The 17785-nt window shown below is 42.2% G+C and overlaps 1 protein-coding gene across 1 annotated transcript; it reads left to right on the top strand.

Annotated features, from left to right (window-relative positions):
- Nucleotides 1-297: 297 nt before the first annotated feature.
- On the top strand, nt 298-12173 carry KCNA4 (potassium voltage-gated channel subfamily A member 4). The gene is made up of 2 exons (XM_083464147.1): nt 298-930; nt 2010-12173. The coding sequence occupies exon 2, from the start codon at nt 2798-2800 to the stop codon at nt 4781-4783; it is 1986 nt and encodes a 661-aa protein (XP_083320273.1). The 5' UTR covers nt 298-930; nt 2010-2797; the 3' UTR covers nt 4784-12173.
- The last annotated feature ends 5612 nt before the right edge of the window (nt 12174-17785 follow it).

The following is a 17785-nucleotide window of genomic DNA, read 5'->3' as shown; positions in this document are numbered from 1 at the left end:
AGAATGTTGAACTAACTGATGCGCAGCGGGCGCTTGGATGGGGTCGGAGAATTCCGGGAGGGGATAAAAAAACACCACCCTCTATCGATTAGCATATAGATCGTTTTCTGTCGGGGTTAGGGAGAGGGGAGGAAACGGTGCCCAGGAAGAGCAAGAACAACAACAAGTGGACGCCGCCAGCCGAGCGACTGACTTTGCACGCCGAAATTGGGAGGTGGTGGTGGGGAAAGGCGAAGGGGCTGCAGCTTGGAGCGCGCAAGCCGGGAGGAGGGAGGGGAAGCGCCCCCAGGCAGCAGCAGCAGCGCATCTCCTTTGTCAATCCTTGCGAGAGCAACAGCCTGTCTGGGCGCGAGGAGGGATTGTTGGGAACGGGTGATTTACAACAATTGCTCAGCTCCAAAAGAGAGAAAAGCGGGGAGGTGGGGGAAGGCTGCGCTTGGAAAAGAACAGCGAGCTGTACACGCAACATCCATAATCCGAGACCATTGCAGACAAGCCCCGGCGCTCACCCCCCACCCCCGCCCCATTCTTCGTCCCCAAAGCGCCCCCCTCCTTTTTGTCAACTTCTGGGGTTTCTGCACATCCTCCTCGATTTGGTCAAGATCAAAGCTGAAAGGAGTGGCAGCCAGGTTAATTTTTTGGGGGGTTTTTTTGCGCCCGGAATTTTGCATCGCCCAAAGCCTCCAGGAGTCTTTTTGTTGTTGTTGTTGCCTCGGCTCGCCCAGAAGAGAGGAGAAGGCGATTCGCCGTCGCCCCTCCGCTTTATGCGACCCCCACCCCTCCCGCGCCGCGCACCTTCCTCCTTCGGAGCGCAGTACCTGCGAAAACAGGTTGCCCAGAAAAGCCTCCCCGCCCCCGCCGACCAAGATCTCTTGCTCTCTCTTTCTCGTTTTGCAGATCCCGAGTGCTGCCTTTTCTCAGCCCGTCGCGGTAAGTAGACAGCAGTGCCTCCCCACGGCCCCCTCCCCGCATGATGCTTAGGGGTTATATGCGCTATCTTTAAGAAGATTGTCTCGGGAGCATGTTTTTAAATGCTAAGTGTGTGCGTGCGCGCGCGCGTACGCGTGTTAGAGCTTCATTGCCCCTGCTGTTTGACTATTCCTCATGCAGCACAGCCACCCTCTTATAATATTTCCCAACGCTCGCCTTTTGGGTGAAAATTGCCAGCATCAACTTCCAAGAACGAAATTTGATTTTTAGCGAGAGCTGGGATGTTCTTTATACCTAATGAGTTCCAAAGATGTAGCATGCAAGCTGGCGGACTTGGATTAATTATGTATTCTGCTATATAGGTATTGTTACAGAGGCTGGGTGGAATTTATGTGTGGTGCTCTCATGATCCAATTATTCATAATACGTCTGCATCCATGCATTTGTAGCCATGGTGGGTACCTGGAAATATTTCCTACCTAGATTTATGCAACCCACAATTTCTCTATTGCATGGACAATAGATGTGTGTGTATGAGAGAGAGTGAATACCTTTGTTATCCAGAGATAAAAAATGACAGTCTAAATGTACCTTGCAATATAGATTTGCAGTCAAATGCTCTGTGTGAAATAGTGTATGGAGACACAAACCATACATAGCTATGCACCTTGCTGCGTTGTGTGCAGGAACACCTAGTCTGCATTCATACCTATGCTATGCACAGGTATATTAATACATATATATGCAATACAGAGCTACATCTCTGTAGCAATAGAGATTTGCATTTGAAATCCTCTCTCTGGAGATAAAAGAACACTGTGTGAGATGTGGGTGTGTATATGCCTTCATATTCCTCAACTATATCTATATATAGACAGATGCACACAGACCCAGAAAAACTGTGCATGCAGTGTGGGTGGGTGTACAATAGTAGAGAACGATGAGGAGTGAAAGTAGGCAAATCTGAACCCTTTAATATGAAATACCATCACGTGCATCTATAGAATATGACCCATCCTTTTCTTTTGTCGCCCCCCCCCACTTTTTTTTTTTGGTCTGTGTGCATGTATGTGTTTCAGGATAGACATTTCTACTGCATGAGAGTAACCAAAGGGTGATCCACTCCTTCCTCTCCGATGGGGAACTCAGAGCCAGCTTTTCAGCCTTCTTGTTGTTGTCCTTCTCTGGCCGCAGTCCCTCCTGCTGCTGACTTGGGCGATGCTTTCTCAAGCTTAAGACGTTGCTGACAGATTGGCGAAAGCGAGAGTGTGTTCAGACCTCCGCACTGTGTAAACAAAGTGAAGACTGGAAGTTCCTTCAACTTTCTAAACAGCTGTGTTCACCAGCAATTTCATTGCTAGGCCAAAACATCATGTGGAGGCAATTCTGGGGATGTTGGCTATTTTGCACTTGATTGTCCTGAGGAACTCAAGACCAGTGTTTGTTCTCGAAGAGTTCTTACTTTGCTTAGGTGCACTCCTCGCTTGATTCAAAGTGTCCACAGAAAATCATGAACTTGGACCTGTGGATTTTGTGTGACCCACTGAAGAATACCATAAGCAGTGGGATCTCAAGTGTCAAAGGACATGGTCCAGGATTATCTCTTGACGACACCAGAGGACTTTTACAAACACACCTCCATAATTTGTATCGCACCTTCTGGGCAGTAAGACGTGGAACACTTCTCTTTGAGAAGTAATGCAGAGTGAAAACCCAGGTTATGCTAACAAGGAGGGACGATGCTTCCGAGATACTGTTCTCCAAACCTCGGTGGTCACGCTCTTCTCACGCAAAACACCCAGTGATGACTATTGAGAAACGGGACATTTTCTTCCCCTCTTGAGTGTCCTAAACAAAGAAATCCAACATGGAGGTTGCAATGGTAAGTGCAGACAGCTCTGGGTGCAACAGCCACATGCCCTATGGATATGCAGCCCAAGCAAGAGCCAGAGAAAGAGAGCGACTGGCGCACTCCAGGGCAGCGGCGGCGGCAGCTGTAGCGGCTGCAACGGCTGCTGTAGAAACGGGGGTCTCTGGAGGAGGAGGACCTCAGCACCACTATCACCAGGAACAGAGTCGTGGGGCCTCCTCTTCCTCCTGTGGTGGGAACACATCACGTAGCAGTTATTGTCAGAGCAGGAGGAGGAAGCAAAGGAGGAAAAAAGCCTACTGTCTTGGCAGCAGGGAGTTTGGTGCCTCTTTCCCTTGCTCTGAGTTGCTGCCCCTGAGTGGCTCAGAGGAGAAGATCCTGAAGGACTTGAGTGAGGAGGACGAAGAGGATGAAGAGGAGGAAGATGACGGGGAGGATGAAGAAGACGAGGAAAGGAAGTTCTACTGCAGTGATGAAGGAGGTGAAGATGAGTATTCGTTTTCCGATCAGCTTCCTGATGACGGTGCTGGGCCCGGCGGCTACACTTCCGTCCGCTACAGCGAGTACGAATGCTGTGAACGAGTTGTCATCAATGTTTCTGGCCTGCGGTTTGAGACTCAGCTGAAGACCTTGGCTCAGTTTCCCGAAACACTGCTGGGTGACCCAGCAAAGCGGGGCAGGTACTTTGACCCTCTCCGGAATGAGTATTTCTTTGACAGGAACCGCCCCAGCTTTGATGCAATTTTATATTACTATCAGTCCGGAGGGCGTCTGAAAAGGCCAGTCAATGTCCCCTTTGACATTTTCAGCGAGGAGGTGAAATTCTACGAACTCGGGGAGGAGGCCATGCTGAAGTTCAGAGAGGATGAAGGCTTCGTCAAGGAAGAAGATGACAAGGTACTGCCTGAAAATGAATTCAAGAAGCAGGTGTGGCTGCTCTTCGAGTACCCTGAGAGCTCCAGCCCTGCCCGAATTATTGCCATCGTCTCGGTTTTGGTCATTTTGATCTCCATCGTCATTTTCTGCCTGGAGACGCTGCCGGAGTTCAGAGATGAGAAGGAGCTGATTTTGACCTACAACGTGGAGAATGTGAATGAGACGTTGCAGATGCCGGGCGGGGGACACACGATTTTCAACGACCCCTTTTTCATTGTTGAGACCGTTTGCATCATTTGGTTCTCGTTTGAGTTTACAGTGCGCTTCTTTGCTTGCCCCAGCAAAGCAGTCTTCTTCAAGAACATAATGAACATCATAGACATTGTTTCCATTTTGCCTTACTTCATCACCCTGGGTACAGACTTGGCGCAGCAGCAGGGCAGCAACGGCCAGCAGGCCATGTCTTTTGCCATCCTGAGGATCATCCGCCTCGTCCGGGTGTTTCGCATCTTCAAGCTCTCCAGACACTCCAAGGGTTTGCAGATCCTGGGCCACACTCTCAGGGCCAGCATGAGGGAACTGGGCCTCCTGATCTTCTTCCTTTTTATTGGCGTCATTTTGTTTTCCAGTGCTGTTTATTTTGCAGAAGCTGATGAATCTCTCACTCATTTTCACAGCATCCCAGATGCCTTTTGGTGGGCTGTTGTGACCATGACTACAGTTGGTTATGGGGACATGAAGCCCATCACTGTTGGTGGGAAAATAGTCGGGTCCCTATGTGCCATTGCAGGTGTGTTAACCATTGCTTTACCAGTGCCAGTGATTGTCTCCAACTTTAACTATTTTTATCACAGAGAGACCGAAAATGAGGAAAATACCCAGCTGACACAAAACGCAGTCAGCTGTCCGTACCTTCCGACGATACTCAAGAAAATCAGAAGTTCATCATCTTCGTCCATGGAGGAGAAATCAGAGTATTTGGAGATGGAGGAAGGGGTTAAAGAGTCTCTTTGTGTGAAGGAGAAAAAGTGTCAGGTCACAGGAAATGGCAGTGAGACAGCAAAACAGAACTGTGTTAATGCAAAATCTGTGGAAACGGATGTTTAACTTTGACTGTTTCCAAACCCATTTATGCATTAAAGTGCACATTGGTTTTTAAAAAAATGAAATATGCAAACAGGAGTTTAAAAAAGCATATAGAAATATGCCATTTACTTGTTAAACATGAATTACAAAGCATTAGTAAACTTGTATTGCATATCAAGTCAATGATATACCTTGTGGAGGGGGTTTTACCTGAAATAGTTTCAAAGTTTATATTTTTACTAGAATGCAGGTGTTTTGCACATGAGGGAAACAATTTTACTTTTAAGGAGGATGTGTTTATCCACCTCACTCACTGCCCAGTGGTAAAAGTTAGCATTTCAAGGTATTTACTATGTAAGAAGCAATGAAGTTCAGTAGCCATGCATTCATTTGTTAACGCTTTAAGAACAGCTACCATGATTCAGTGGATTCCATAATCTTTGATTTTAAAATGCTAAAGATGGTTGTGGGAAAAAAATTATTGTATTGAAACTTCAAATTTGATCCTAAAATATTTAAAGAATCATTGTTTTTTTAAAAAAAACAACAACAAACCAACCAACCAACCTGGATATGTAATTGTTGAAGATACTACCAAACCCCCAGAAAATGTTTATTTTTATAATGCTTTTTTGGAGACCTTGTGGCATTTGTTGAATGGAAGAATTGAAGTTAGAAAATGATTTAACAAGGTCTGGATGCAGTGGAAAAGTGACTGGATTGCTTTTTTTGCACTACTTTATATGCTGGAGATATTCTGACAGAGACTTCATACTGTGAATGTTTACTAATGTTCAATGACAATCATTGGAAGGGTGAATCCTGCATATTTATTTTCTTGTATTATTTTTTGCGCGATGCTGATTGGCTAAGCAGCTGACTTTACATGAATTCCATAGTCTTTTAATTATGAATATCTGTTATCTGAACAAAAAAGGATTGTGAAGTAAAATTTTATAATCATTTCCCCCCCTAAATCAATCTTCTTCAAACCATCATACCAAGTAATAATAACAAGCTCACTCATAAAAGTTGCTTAAAGGATAGAAAATGTATTCTGAATAGGGGTTGTGTGTGTGTGTGCGCGTGCATGCATGTATGTATGTACATGTGTTTGCACTGGAGAAGCAGGGAATGGGAATCAAATATAGCAATAGCCACAGATAAGCAAATCCAGGGCAGAAAAGATTTCACAGGATCAGGTAAATGAGGTTGCAATGTGTTGTATGTTTTTTTTTTTTTTTTACTACAATCAAAGTCTATGAGTAGCAGAATGCACTTTGATATTGGTTAAATATTTCTGTGGACCAGACATAGCAATATACCGTTGAACTGGCAAATTGGGATCAGCAATCTTTAACTTGCAAATGTGCTATTAGTGGGTCAGAATTTCTCCTCCCACCCACCTTTGCGTGCAGCATGCACCCTGTTTTGAAACAGCTTTAAAGATAAAAAAGTGTGAGATTTGTAATAAACTTGATTAAGCCTAGGCATTAAAACAGCTAAGTCTATATTCACCCCATCTGGTTCCTGACTGGGCCAATGCAACAACCTTTTCATAGCCAAATGACTCATATAGACAGTGGGAGCTGTGGTGTTGCTGTGGTTCCACCACGAGACTCACTTTGCATTCAGGAGCTGAGAAGGTCTTCATAAACCTAACCCATACTTGTGGAGGCAAAGAACAGGAGGGATGATGAACCCAGAGTTACTGATGATGGACTATATGAGTTGGGAGAAGCCTTGTGGCATTTCCACTGTTAATACAGTTGACTTCATGCTATTTATAAAAAGAATGTTGAGGCTAGGACTCGGAATTCTAAAAAGCAAAATCCATTTACAAAACATGCATGTATACCAATGCAATTGTGGGCAGAAAATAAATGTGTGCTTTAGACAGAAGAAATGCTTGAAAATACTAGTACTGAAAGAATATATTTTCTTGGGATCGAGAAAAAATATAGATTACCCAAACTGGTACTGTACATTCTCAGTCACACTTTGTCATAGTGGCTGATCTTTTTTCTATAATTGAGGTTTCAACCTGTAATTAGTTAGTTAGTTAATTAATTGGGTTTTTTTGATTCAAGCATTTACCATGGGTACAGGTGCCACCTTAGAAGTTAAATTATTTGTTTTTTTCCTCATATAGGAGCGAATTGCATCTTTTAAGATGATGCCTAATGTCACGGTCTGAAAGCATATGCTCCTCTCTGTGGAACCACTGTTTTAGTTATATGTAAGTTATAATCGATCACTTCAAACTCTGCAGTTAATCAAGTAAGGTTTATTCAAGATGATGATGATGATAATGAATTTCATTCAGCTTGGGACAGATCCTCTGCTTTGAATCTTTGCAGATTTGTTCATTAATCCTAAAAAGAACTGAAATAAAGATTTACTACATTTCCCCATATCCCATTCTGCATTATGCAAATCTGGAACAATTTTTAGTACTAGTGCATTGTGTCTGATGCTAAGACATGGTGGCATGAAGAACTAAAATAAATATTCATAGAATTCGAACTCATATTCTCATATTCTGAATATGAAATGTTACTGCAAAATTTAAAGTTTGAGTACTCTAGATATAGCATCTCTGGTCCAAGTATATTTTTGCCCATATCAAATGTGGAATGCCATAAGTTGCCACTCATCAGTTACTAAACATCATTGCATGTTATCTATCAAATCATATCTGATACTAATCACCACTTTATGTCATCTAACAGATACTGTCGAATACTAAATGCCACTGCATGTCAGCTATCACTTACTACAAACTACGAAATGCCATGTATATGCCAGCTATCAAATTCTGCCAGATACAAACTATTGCATGTCCACTGTTCAGTACTGTCAGATATCAAATGCCAAGATCAAATAGCAGTAGATGTTGAATATGAATATCAAATAATCAATGTTTGGCAAATATAAAAAGAATATCCAGGTAGGGTTTAAACCTGTAGTCCTTCAGAGATGGTAGATTGGATCTATTCCTCTGATGTCAGAGACAGAGATCTGACATTGGAACTTATTTATTTGTTTAGAGGAGCTGTCCAATTGCTGTACAAATTAAATTGTTAATCAAACGCAGATAAAATTCACTATATATACATAAAACCACCATAATTAAAAATAAAGATTAAACATTCAAAACAAATATAGGTAACTAAATTATGTGTCTGCATAAGTTTGCAGGGGAAAAAACCACCCCTTCTTTTTGCTGCCATCAGCTCCTCAGCCACTCTAGTCCAGCTGATCTTGCAGTTCTGACTTTGAGATGATAAAAAGGGGAATGTTGCAGCGGAGTATTAGGAAGCATATTGGGCTCAATGGACCCAAAGCCACCCCAGTCCCCTGACAAGCCCCCAAACAAGGAAGAAATCTAGACATGCTTCTGAGCTTGACAACATCTCTCCTTTCCTTTCCCCTTTGAAAAATCTGGAAAAGTTTTTTTTTATAAAAAAAATTAAGCAGGAAATGAATAGCATTCCTCTTACCTTCCAGCTTAGGAGGGTATAGGATATATCCATTTGTTTCATCCCCGCCTTAGAATTGCACTGTACATGCATTACTTCAACATTCACCAAGGAGAATTCTGAGAAGAAATTGTGGGAGCAAGCGGAGTGGCCAGTGCTCCCAAAATTAAAACACGAGAGTTCTGCTCACGCAGCAAAATCTGCTCCAGGGTTCCACAACCCTTCGGAGGAGATTGTTAGGGTGGGAGTCAGGTTGCAGGTAAGGAGGAAGTTCCATGATGCAAGCAGAAATCTGTCGCTTAAGCAGAAAGATAGCATTAGCTACGACCCATAGGTCTTCTTCCTGTTTCAGCCACATGGATGCTGCCTGAAACATCTGAGTGTTGCATGTTGCCAACTGAATGTTCGTTCACCTCATAGACTGCCCTCTGCATCGTGTTGAGAATTTCTGTGTCACTGGCAACTACTGGGGATGGTGTGCAAACTCCCTTTGCAATGCAAAGTATTTCCACGGCAGGCTGCTCAACAGATTGTTCCTGTATCATGAAATATAGTAAACTGTTTCAGCAAGCATCCAGTTAGCTGGTATAACCTGTAAGTTGGCTTTGCAGCATGTGCTGGTGAAGCTAAGCTCTTTCTCCCAATGCAACGTTTTCACCATGTGAAACAAGTGTTAGAAAGAGCAGCAAGCATTTCCTGGGCACTCAGGTGGTACTCCTTTTTGAAGTTGCTTTAGTCCTTGCGGTCCTGATTTTGTGACATCCATGTCTTGAAGCAAGCAGAAAACAAGGTTGCTCTTCTTTTTGATGGCTCATTTGCTTATACTATTTTGACCCCACCTTTCCTCGAAAGAGCTCATGCAGAGTGGTGTACATAACAACATTTAGCAGTGGCTTGCTGAGTCAAGGCAACAGGCAGGTCAGTGTAGTGCAAATGCGCTGGCATAGCCAATTTGCCACTCCTGCCGACCCACTTGCACCTCTCTGACCTCCCTGTCACCTCCCTCTCCTTCCTAGTAAGGGACAGTGACCCACCTGCTGAGAAGGTAGTGTGATGTGTCGCTCCCCCCCCTGGGTGAGGCACTTATGATAGCATTAAATTTTATCCTTACAAAGTCTCTTGGAGGCAGGTTAGCCTGGGAGATGGTGACGGGATCCAACTCTCTAGTTGAAGTCTTATACCCAATTCAGTTTCATCACCCTAGTTCTGAATCAGACAATTATTCCACTAAAGCGGCAGTCATAATTTTGAGCATTGTTGTATAGATAGGGAGGATAAAAGGCGTGTGTGGATTGATTTTTCTAGTAGCTTTCGGAAACAGAATTTTAAAACTACCCATGCCATGTTTTATATTGCTTTTATAGATAAATGCTGCATGATAGCTCTTTAATGTGCAGACTTTCTTGGGTTTCAGGGTTTACTGATTCCTGTCAACAATGCCCAACTGAGGGATTTGCAAGGCTGTCATGGATGATGTAGTACAAATGAAGTACAGTCTGCTGCAGAATTGTTGTGGAAAATTCTATACAATCTTGTAACTTTTGTTTTTTTAAAAAATGGTATTGCTTCTCATGCTTGCAGTTTTAGTGCTAAATCATGAAACAATCAATCAAGGAAGTGTCAATCTGGGCACAAGTAGTGCATGCTGGGTACATGGAAGATAACATACACAGGGAGACACTTTGAGGAGTGATCAGTAAAGTTAGATTTAGCATTTGCAGGGAATTGAGAGAGTTTATTGGCCTCTGCAGTCAGTGGATGTTGTAGGTTGAATGTAGAGAGAGGTGGAAAATAAATGTCGAAAGAAATTATATTGTGAAAAGTAGGGTGTGAGATCTAATTGAAAGTTTGGATGTAAAACCCCAAAGGAGGAAATAATCAAAAATCCCCACAACCTTCATAATGTCCAAGGACACAGAGTTGTAGCCAATTAATTTCCACACAGAGTAGACTTATTGAAGGTGAAAGAGGTGAGTTAGTAATGTCCATTAATTACAGTGGGTCTGCTCTTGAGTATGAGTAACATTGAGATACAACTTGCAGTCGGAAATCTGTTAACCTTTCAGGATAAGGAAGCAGACGACTGAGAACTTATTTAAAAAGTTGTCAATGAACGTGTAATAATTGGATTCATATAATTGTTGTGTGGCTAGAAGGGTTGTGAAGCTTAACTATTCATCCATATCCCTTCCCTGAAAAAGAAAACTGAATGGATTATGGGGCATAAGAAGAGCAAGTGCAATGCACCATACTGTGGGTACCTGTAGGACAAGTTCAGCTAAACACAGTCTTCAGTTGGCGTGTTGCAACTGAAAATTCAGTGGAAAACAAAACAATATGCTTTTGGTGTGACAAATAATCAAGAACCATACATGTGTTTCCTGAACTAAGCATCCCTCACCGATGCAAACAGCATAGGAGCTGATTCATGCCTGCATGTGGTACCACTTGATAGCTCATCACTAGTTAACTTACTATAACTGAGAGCTGGCTACACATCCAGAAAAAAAAATCAGGTAAAACCCTCCTGGGTCAGCACTACTTCAGAACACAGGGGAGAGACTTCGTGTTTGAATACTCAATTATTTTAAAAATCCCCTGAGTGCAGAGAATGGGCACATAAACTAAACTTTACCAAATAGGTGAGCTCTATCTGCATTCTGAAGAGGCATCGTCCCAAGGATGGCAGGACTGTTTCTGACTATGTACATCAGCTCTCACTGACTTGCAGCTGAAAGTGTGGGTTGCTTTCTTTGAAAAGTATTGTGATTTGAGGTGATGTGAAGTGATATGAAAGCTGTGCCTACAGTGTTTGATCTGTGATAGCTGTTTCAAAGAAACAAATGTTGCAATCACCCATATGAATCTGCTTGGGACCTAAGATTGTTCTCAGAGGCCCTGTTCTTTGGTCCACCCCTTAGGCCGATCGATTTGCTAGGTAACAGGACAGGGCCTTTTCAGTGGTGACCCTACACCTGTGCAATTCTATTTCCTGAAAACGCTCCTTGGGGCCCCTCTCTTGTGGCCTTTAAGAAACCCATAAGCACCTCTATTCCACCAGTCTTTTTAATGATCTTATTACTGGACCCCTATATATAATTTTACTAAAAGGTTTTTTGTTTCAATCATAGGTGTGTTCAGCTGTTTTAACATCATTATAAGAGATTGCGTTTTAAGTATTGACCTTGATAGGGATTGCCATACACACACATATTTAGATATTTGATCAGGACTCAGTTAACACTTGGGGGGGGGGGGATCAGCTGAGTATGCAGCTGAATGTGAGTCGCTCCCAGCAAACATTAGAATGAACATGCATAGAGAGTGAGAAGAGCCTGCTATTCTAATGCCACTCCTTCAAACCCACATTCACTGAGTCCTGTCTGAATGTCTGAAAAGGGCTGTTCAGTGATATACAAATCAGGGATGGGGAGTCTATGGCTCTTCAGATGTAGTTGGGCTACTGTTCCCATCAGCCTTCAGCGTTGGCTGTCTGGATGAAGCTGATAGGAATTGGAACCTAAACATCTGGGGGTCCATAGGTTCTCTATCCCTGGTGTAAACCACTCCTAAGTCACTCATTGGTATGGGAAGGAGTTCTGATGCTCAGCTGGCCCAAGACTGTACAACAACTATGATGACATGCTTCACTCATGATGTGTGACCAAAAACCAGTACGGGTGGGGCTTTGATCTGGCCAACCACCAGATTGCTTTCTTTATCTCTCAAAAATAGTATACATTTAGCTGCTGAGTAGCAAGGTGTTTTTCCTATGACTATTTCCTGCACTCAAATAAATGACTTTATGTGGAATTATTTTGGTTGTCAGGGTAACAGCGGATGAAGCCTCCCTTGCTTCACTTGGCCCAAACTGTTCAGAAATACCGATTTAGGTCGTCTTCATTAAAACTGTTATGCTGTTATTAAAACATTCTTTCTCAATGTTATTTAACATGGGTGATGGCATGCATTCCTGCTATGGGGGACAGAAAGTGTCATGGTTTAATGAACGGGTGGTGTAAACTGAGAGTTGCTCCACTACAAAAGCGCGATCCTCTGCCAATATAAAATGACATTTATTTATTTTTTGGTTAACATTCTAGTCAAAGTTAAGCACTTCTTAAAGACCCTCTGAATGGATGACAATTCAGCACATGCTTAACTTTGACACTGATATCCCAGGGGTTGAAAAGTACTGAATTTTGGCTGGATTGTCTCTTATGTTCTGCAGCCAGGATAGCCAACATGGTGCCCTCCAGATATTGTTAGATTACAATCCCATTGCCCCTGACCACTGGCACCATATTGGCCACCTGGTCCTACAGGGCTCGATTTATGGGGGAAAGCTACTGGGAGCCTTAATGAAACCCACAAGCAATTTCCCCACTAAATTGCCCATCTCAGTAGCCTTATGACACAAAAGCAAAGGGGGCCATACAAAATGTACAACCAGAATGTCCCACATCTGCCTCCACATACAGTAATTTGAGCACCAATCTTTTGATTTCAACAGAAGTGCATTCAGTAAATAGTATCTTTGGAAGGCAATAGTTTCCTGTACGTTTGGTTACCAGTGTTTTACAAGTCGGCTGAAAGGACAAGTTCTCCATTTCCTTATTGAAAAAGTCCCCCCCCCCTTTCTTTGTAACAATTATGTTGGAATTCAACATTTGTTGGTTTATGGAAATAAATATCTAAGTTTCCTTCCCTCAACAACCCGCCCCCATCCCAATTTTTTTATACTGAAATGAATGTTGTGTTTATGAGAGCTTGCATTTAGATCTGTTGCCTTTGAATGATTCAACACATAAAGCCTACTAGCTGCAGAAAAGCATTACTTGTGCTTTGCTTTTATTTGAAGTTTTAAAGAAAGAATGGGAAAAGGGTTTTCTCCAATCTATATTCTTCTATGGAGAAGAATGTCTATTACATTTTAGCCAGCAAACCTGCTAGCCATACCATTTTTTACCTCATTCTTGCTATTCTTGATCTATTGAAGTAACGGGTCGTTAATATTGCACTCGAACTCACATTGGGAATGTAAACAAAGTCCAGAATCCTGTTCTCACCGGGGCCAACCAGATGCCTGCAAGCATGACCAGAGCACAACTGCACTTTCCTCACCTGCAATTCCCAGCAACTAGCATTCAGAGGCCTACTTCCTCCAACAGTGAACGTGGAACATAGCCATCATGGTTAGTGGCCATTGATAGCCTTATCCTCCATCACAGGAAACATGTAGTTTCTAAGGATTATTGGATTAGAGAGCAGCTTTAATACTTTCCACTCTTGCGCAGCCGTTACTTGTGACTATATGCCTAAAATGACTTCTTCTTCATGTACACAAATCAGCTGATAATGATACTACATTATTACTACTACAGGGAACGGTAATTAAAATGTTTGTAGTTCGGTCTTTGTGGTATCAGGAGCAAATACAAAGTCTTACATTTCCCTTGCTATGCTTCCTGTGCTTTCTGATCAGACGTTCGTTGCTTTTTTATTTTTTAAAGGTAATTAAAGCGCTGTTTATTTTGATGCTTGCATTAACTATTATTTGTAACTCTTTTCTTCTGAAATTAGAACATACCCCGGGGGCTTTATCTGCAGATTCTTGGCTAGAAACTGCTACATAAAACTTACTGGAAAAGAAACCTGTTGAGTTTCTGTTTAGAATCTGGTAAAGCGTTCTGGTTGAAGAAAAGTAGGTAAGTATGATTTTTCTTTTGTCCCCCTTTCTCGTTGTACTTATGCTTGAAAGTTGCAAAGGTACATTAGGGTTAAGAGCTCCAAGTGAAATGAATGGGAAGTTAAATAGTTTATACTTAGTGGGATAGTTCCTTTGGGCTATAGCCAATGTTAGTCATGCTGAGAGTATGACTAGCAGTGGAGATTACCCATAGATTTTAATTTAGTTATTTTATCTTGTACTAATTTATTGCAGATTAGGGTGTTGCTGAATGTTGAATGGGATTTGCTTTTAATGACTTCTTATCTATATCACAAGGCAAGAGAACAGCCCTATTAAAGTGAATGGAAATGCCCTGTATTTGTAAGTTACAATGCGAAATGAGCTGGAAATTTTTTAAAAAAATGTCCAATAGCTAATATTTTATCATTAATGAATCTATACAATATTTTGTATTTAAAGTGGCAAAATGAAGTTTGGGATGAAGATAAATCTGTGCATGTTGATTTTCCTAACCATGCTGTTTTTGGCGCTTGGTTCCTGGCATTTGACTTATTAAAATGGATGCTATTCTATACTGATTAGAAATAGTTTGCTTTTTAATTGGATTTTTTTAAATATACAGTGTTTAGATTGTTTTTGTATATTCATTTTTATTTTGCTGTGACTGTGGTGCATGTCTGTTTGCCCATAGTGGTGGGATACAATTTCAATAAATACATTGAAATACATTGTCATGTGGCAGTCATAACTGCTTGTTGCCATTATATTATGATGATATATCAGTGCCAACAGAATGCTCTTAGTAATGTTTAGGGCAGAGTGTGCTCTAAGAGCCAGCAAACAGCTGCAGTAAGAAATAAGCAACCACGTTGTGGCTAGAAAGTTGTGAGTGCTGACTAGAGGAGATGAGGATGATGAGGGTGACATAGCAGCAGCAATGGAAAAGCAGCACATATTATGAAGACCTGAATAATTCTATGACCGGATGTAAGAGGGTTGCAATATTTTCAACCATTTAGACTGCATTATTTGCAAAACAAGCTATTCTGTAGCATTACAAATAGAGAAAATATGGTAACTATGACTTGCTTTCTTTTAGTTTTATGAGGTGGGTGCCTTGGGAATTTCTTCCATGTTTAAAATGAATTGTGAGGACTCATTTGACTTGGAGGATTGATTTTTAAGGTGTGCTATAGTTTTGCTACTAAGCTTTATATACAGGCATGGTCTTCTGTTCATGTAAGCCTTTTTGATCCAGTGGAGGTTTTCATCAATGATTTCTCTCGCCCAGTCCACCCTGCAGCTACTTGTGCCCTCAACTCTACTAGGGGTTTGGCAAAGAAGTGGTGTGCAGGGCACTGCAGAAAAAATGGGGAATGTGCAAAAATGGCCTTTCCCCTCCTCCATTGGATCAAAGTGCTTACCGTTAATGGAGAAACAGCAGTGGGTGTTACCCTATAGCTTCACTATATTTTAGACACAGGTGGGTTTCTTAGGAATGAACTCTTGAATTTCAAATATAATGGTTTGTATTCAATGAAGTGATCCTGTTAGTGCCAGGACATCTGCCTGTGCAGTGGTACGTTCTCTCCTTCTCCTCTTCCCATGTCCCCAACACCCCCAAAGTCTCTTTTGGGTTTCTTCCTCCCTTATAGAACAGATTTGGGTGGGCAGGGTGCAGTCCTATGCACTTGTCCCTGATTGGCCTTGTGGGCAAGACCAGCCCCAAATGGAAAGTTCAGTAACGCCAAAGGTGGGTGGCAACCAGTGGCCATCTCCCCCCCTCCGCCACACAGGAAGATGATGGCCTCCCAGGACCAGCTGTGCTGTGCGGCAAATGCCACCCCCAACTGGAGCTCCAGATGAATGGATTCCCCCCCTACCCTCCAGAGCAGATTTTGGGAAGGTGTGGGAGCAGGCGGGAAGAGGAGAGGGAGAGGGAGTCTCACTCTGCAGGTGGAAGTCCTTGCATTCATTGCATTGGATAAAACCAGTATGAGAAGTCGCCCTTTATTTGGCCACAGTTTCTCTGGATCCAAGAGGAAGAAAGTGGATTGAACTGCCAAGCTCCTCATTAGCTTCCAAGAGGCTGAGATTCCACATTGCAGAATGTGAGGAAGAAACTGTTTTATTATGATTCATATTGGTAAGGATTCTGAAAACGCCACTGTTCTGAAACATCACCTCAAATTAAAGCTATATGGGAGCGAGCATGTAAAAGTGAGAGTGTAAGTGCATTCATAGAGTTACACCAATGTCAAAAGTGAGATGCGTATCACTTTGTGTTGTGCCTCCCATTGTTAGGCAGTTACCTGCTGTGATAAGCAAAAAACCAATAAACTGTGACATCTCTATGAAAGCAGTGTAGCATGTTCAGATTATCAAAATGGCAGCTGTGAAGCCCGTTTGAAAGATGCTGTGTGTGCATTTACTGTAGGTGCCAGAGGGATTCTTCCTTGCGATATAGCAGGACCAGCATGCATGAAGTTTAATCCCCTCCATTTGTTGTTTTCTTCATGTTAATACAGCTTCTAATGAAATCAGAATGTCAACCAGTGGCAGTTCTCCACCAATATAGAGAAGCATGCATTAAAGATGCCCACAAAGGACAAGTGATTTGAACCAAGGTACTTTTCATTTTGCTGGTCAAAGAAAGGATATTCTTGTCAGAAGGAAAGGTTCCAGAAGGGTAGCGTGGTTCAGAGATGTGTAGCTGCAGATTAAATAATAAGCGCTAGAAATGAGATCTGAGTTTCTAGTGAGTTCAGTGAACCAGGGCTTCATTTTATGCTTTTTATGGTCTTCATCCTGAATGGTGCTGTGACATTTTGCTCCATAATGAAAAGCAAAGGAGTTTAAGATTATAAGAATTTTGCAGCAGAAGATCTGGGCCTTCTCTGAGATTACTGTATCTGTTCTGCATAAGAAGGCTGAATTTTGCATATTTTATAGCTAAGGATTGAAATGAGCTGAAAGTATAATCTATTTGTTCTTTTTGCATTCATGACATATGAACTGCACATCTCTATAGTCAGAAAATGTACAGGATAACCTGGACTGATGCAGAAAAAGATGGCTGATAGCCTATTTAAGGAGTGTGTGCCATATTTTATTATGTCCCAAATAAGAAAATATGATGCTTCTGACAAATATTATTATGGCAATAATCCTTCTGTCTCATTTCAAGTTGTATGGTTTAGGTATTATGGAGCAATTTAAGATTTAATTCCTCATCCATTTACTTCCATTAGCTGTTTCTAGGCATTATTATGATATATGGCTCAGAGGCCACTAAAGACTAAAAGCCACAAAAATTGCAACTAAATAGAGGCCATTCACGATTTAAGGCTGGGACACGGCATTCCTCTTCTGCATGTACAAACAGTTTCTGTATGTGGAACAGCTATTTCCCCCATGCAATCACCTCAGTCAAAGGAGGCTTTCCTGCGGAAAATCAAAACATGGAAGGCAGACCACACTGCTGATTGTGCACATAGCTAGGATCTTGGGCTTTGGTTCTCTGAGCAGAAATGGCAGAATCAGATTTTATTTCTCCTAATCGCAGCGCTCTGGCTTGCAGCCTTAGGGTGGATTTCAACATTGCGCTGTGATGAACATTCCGTCTGTGACAGCATTCCAGGTTGCCAGACTGAATGACGCCCCCCCCCCTCTTCCTACCATGTGCTGTTCCAGAGTTTCACCCACACACCCCAGAGCAATTTTGGGGTGCACTGGGGTGTGTGCAGGGAGAGGCGGGGAAGCCCTGTGGTGCAAATGGAAGTCTTTCGATGAATCCCACTCTTAATCTTTTAAATTCATAGGATCATTGTAGAATATTGAACGCCAGGC

The sequence above is a fragment of the Podarcis liolepis genome (genome assembly GCF_965112155.1).
Source record: "Podarcis liolepis genome assembly, chromosome: 1".
NCBI classification, from domain to species: Eukaryota; Metazoa; Chordata; class Lepidosauria; order Squamata; family Lacertidae; genus Podarcis; species Podarcis liolepis.
The sequence above is the reverse complement of the archived record's forward strand: the minus strand, read 5'-3'. Positions and strand labels throughout refer to the sequence as shown.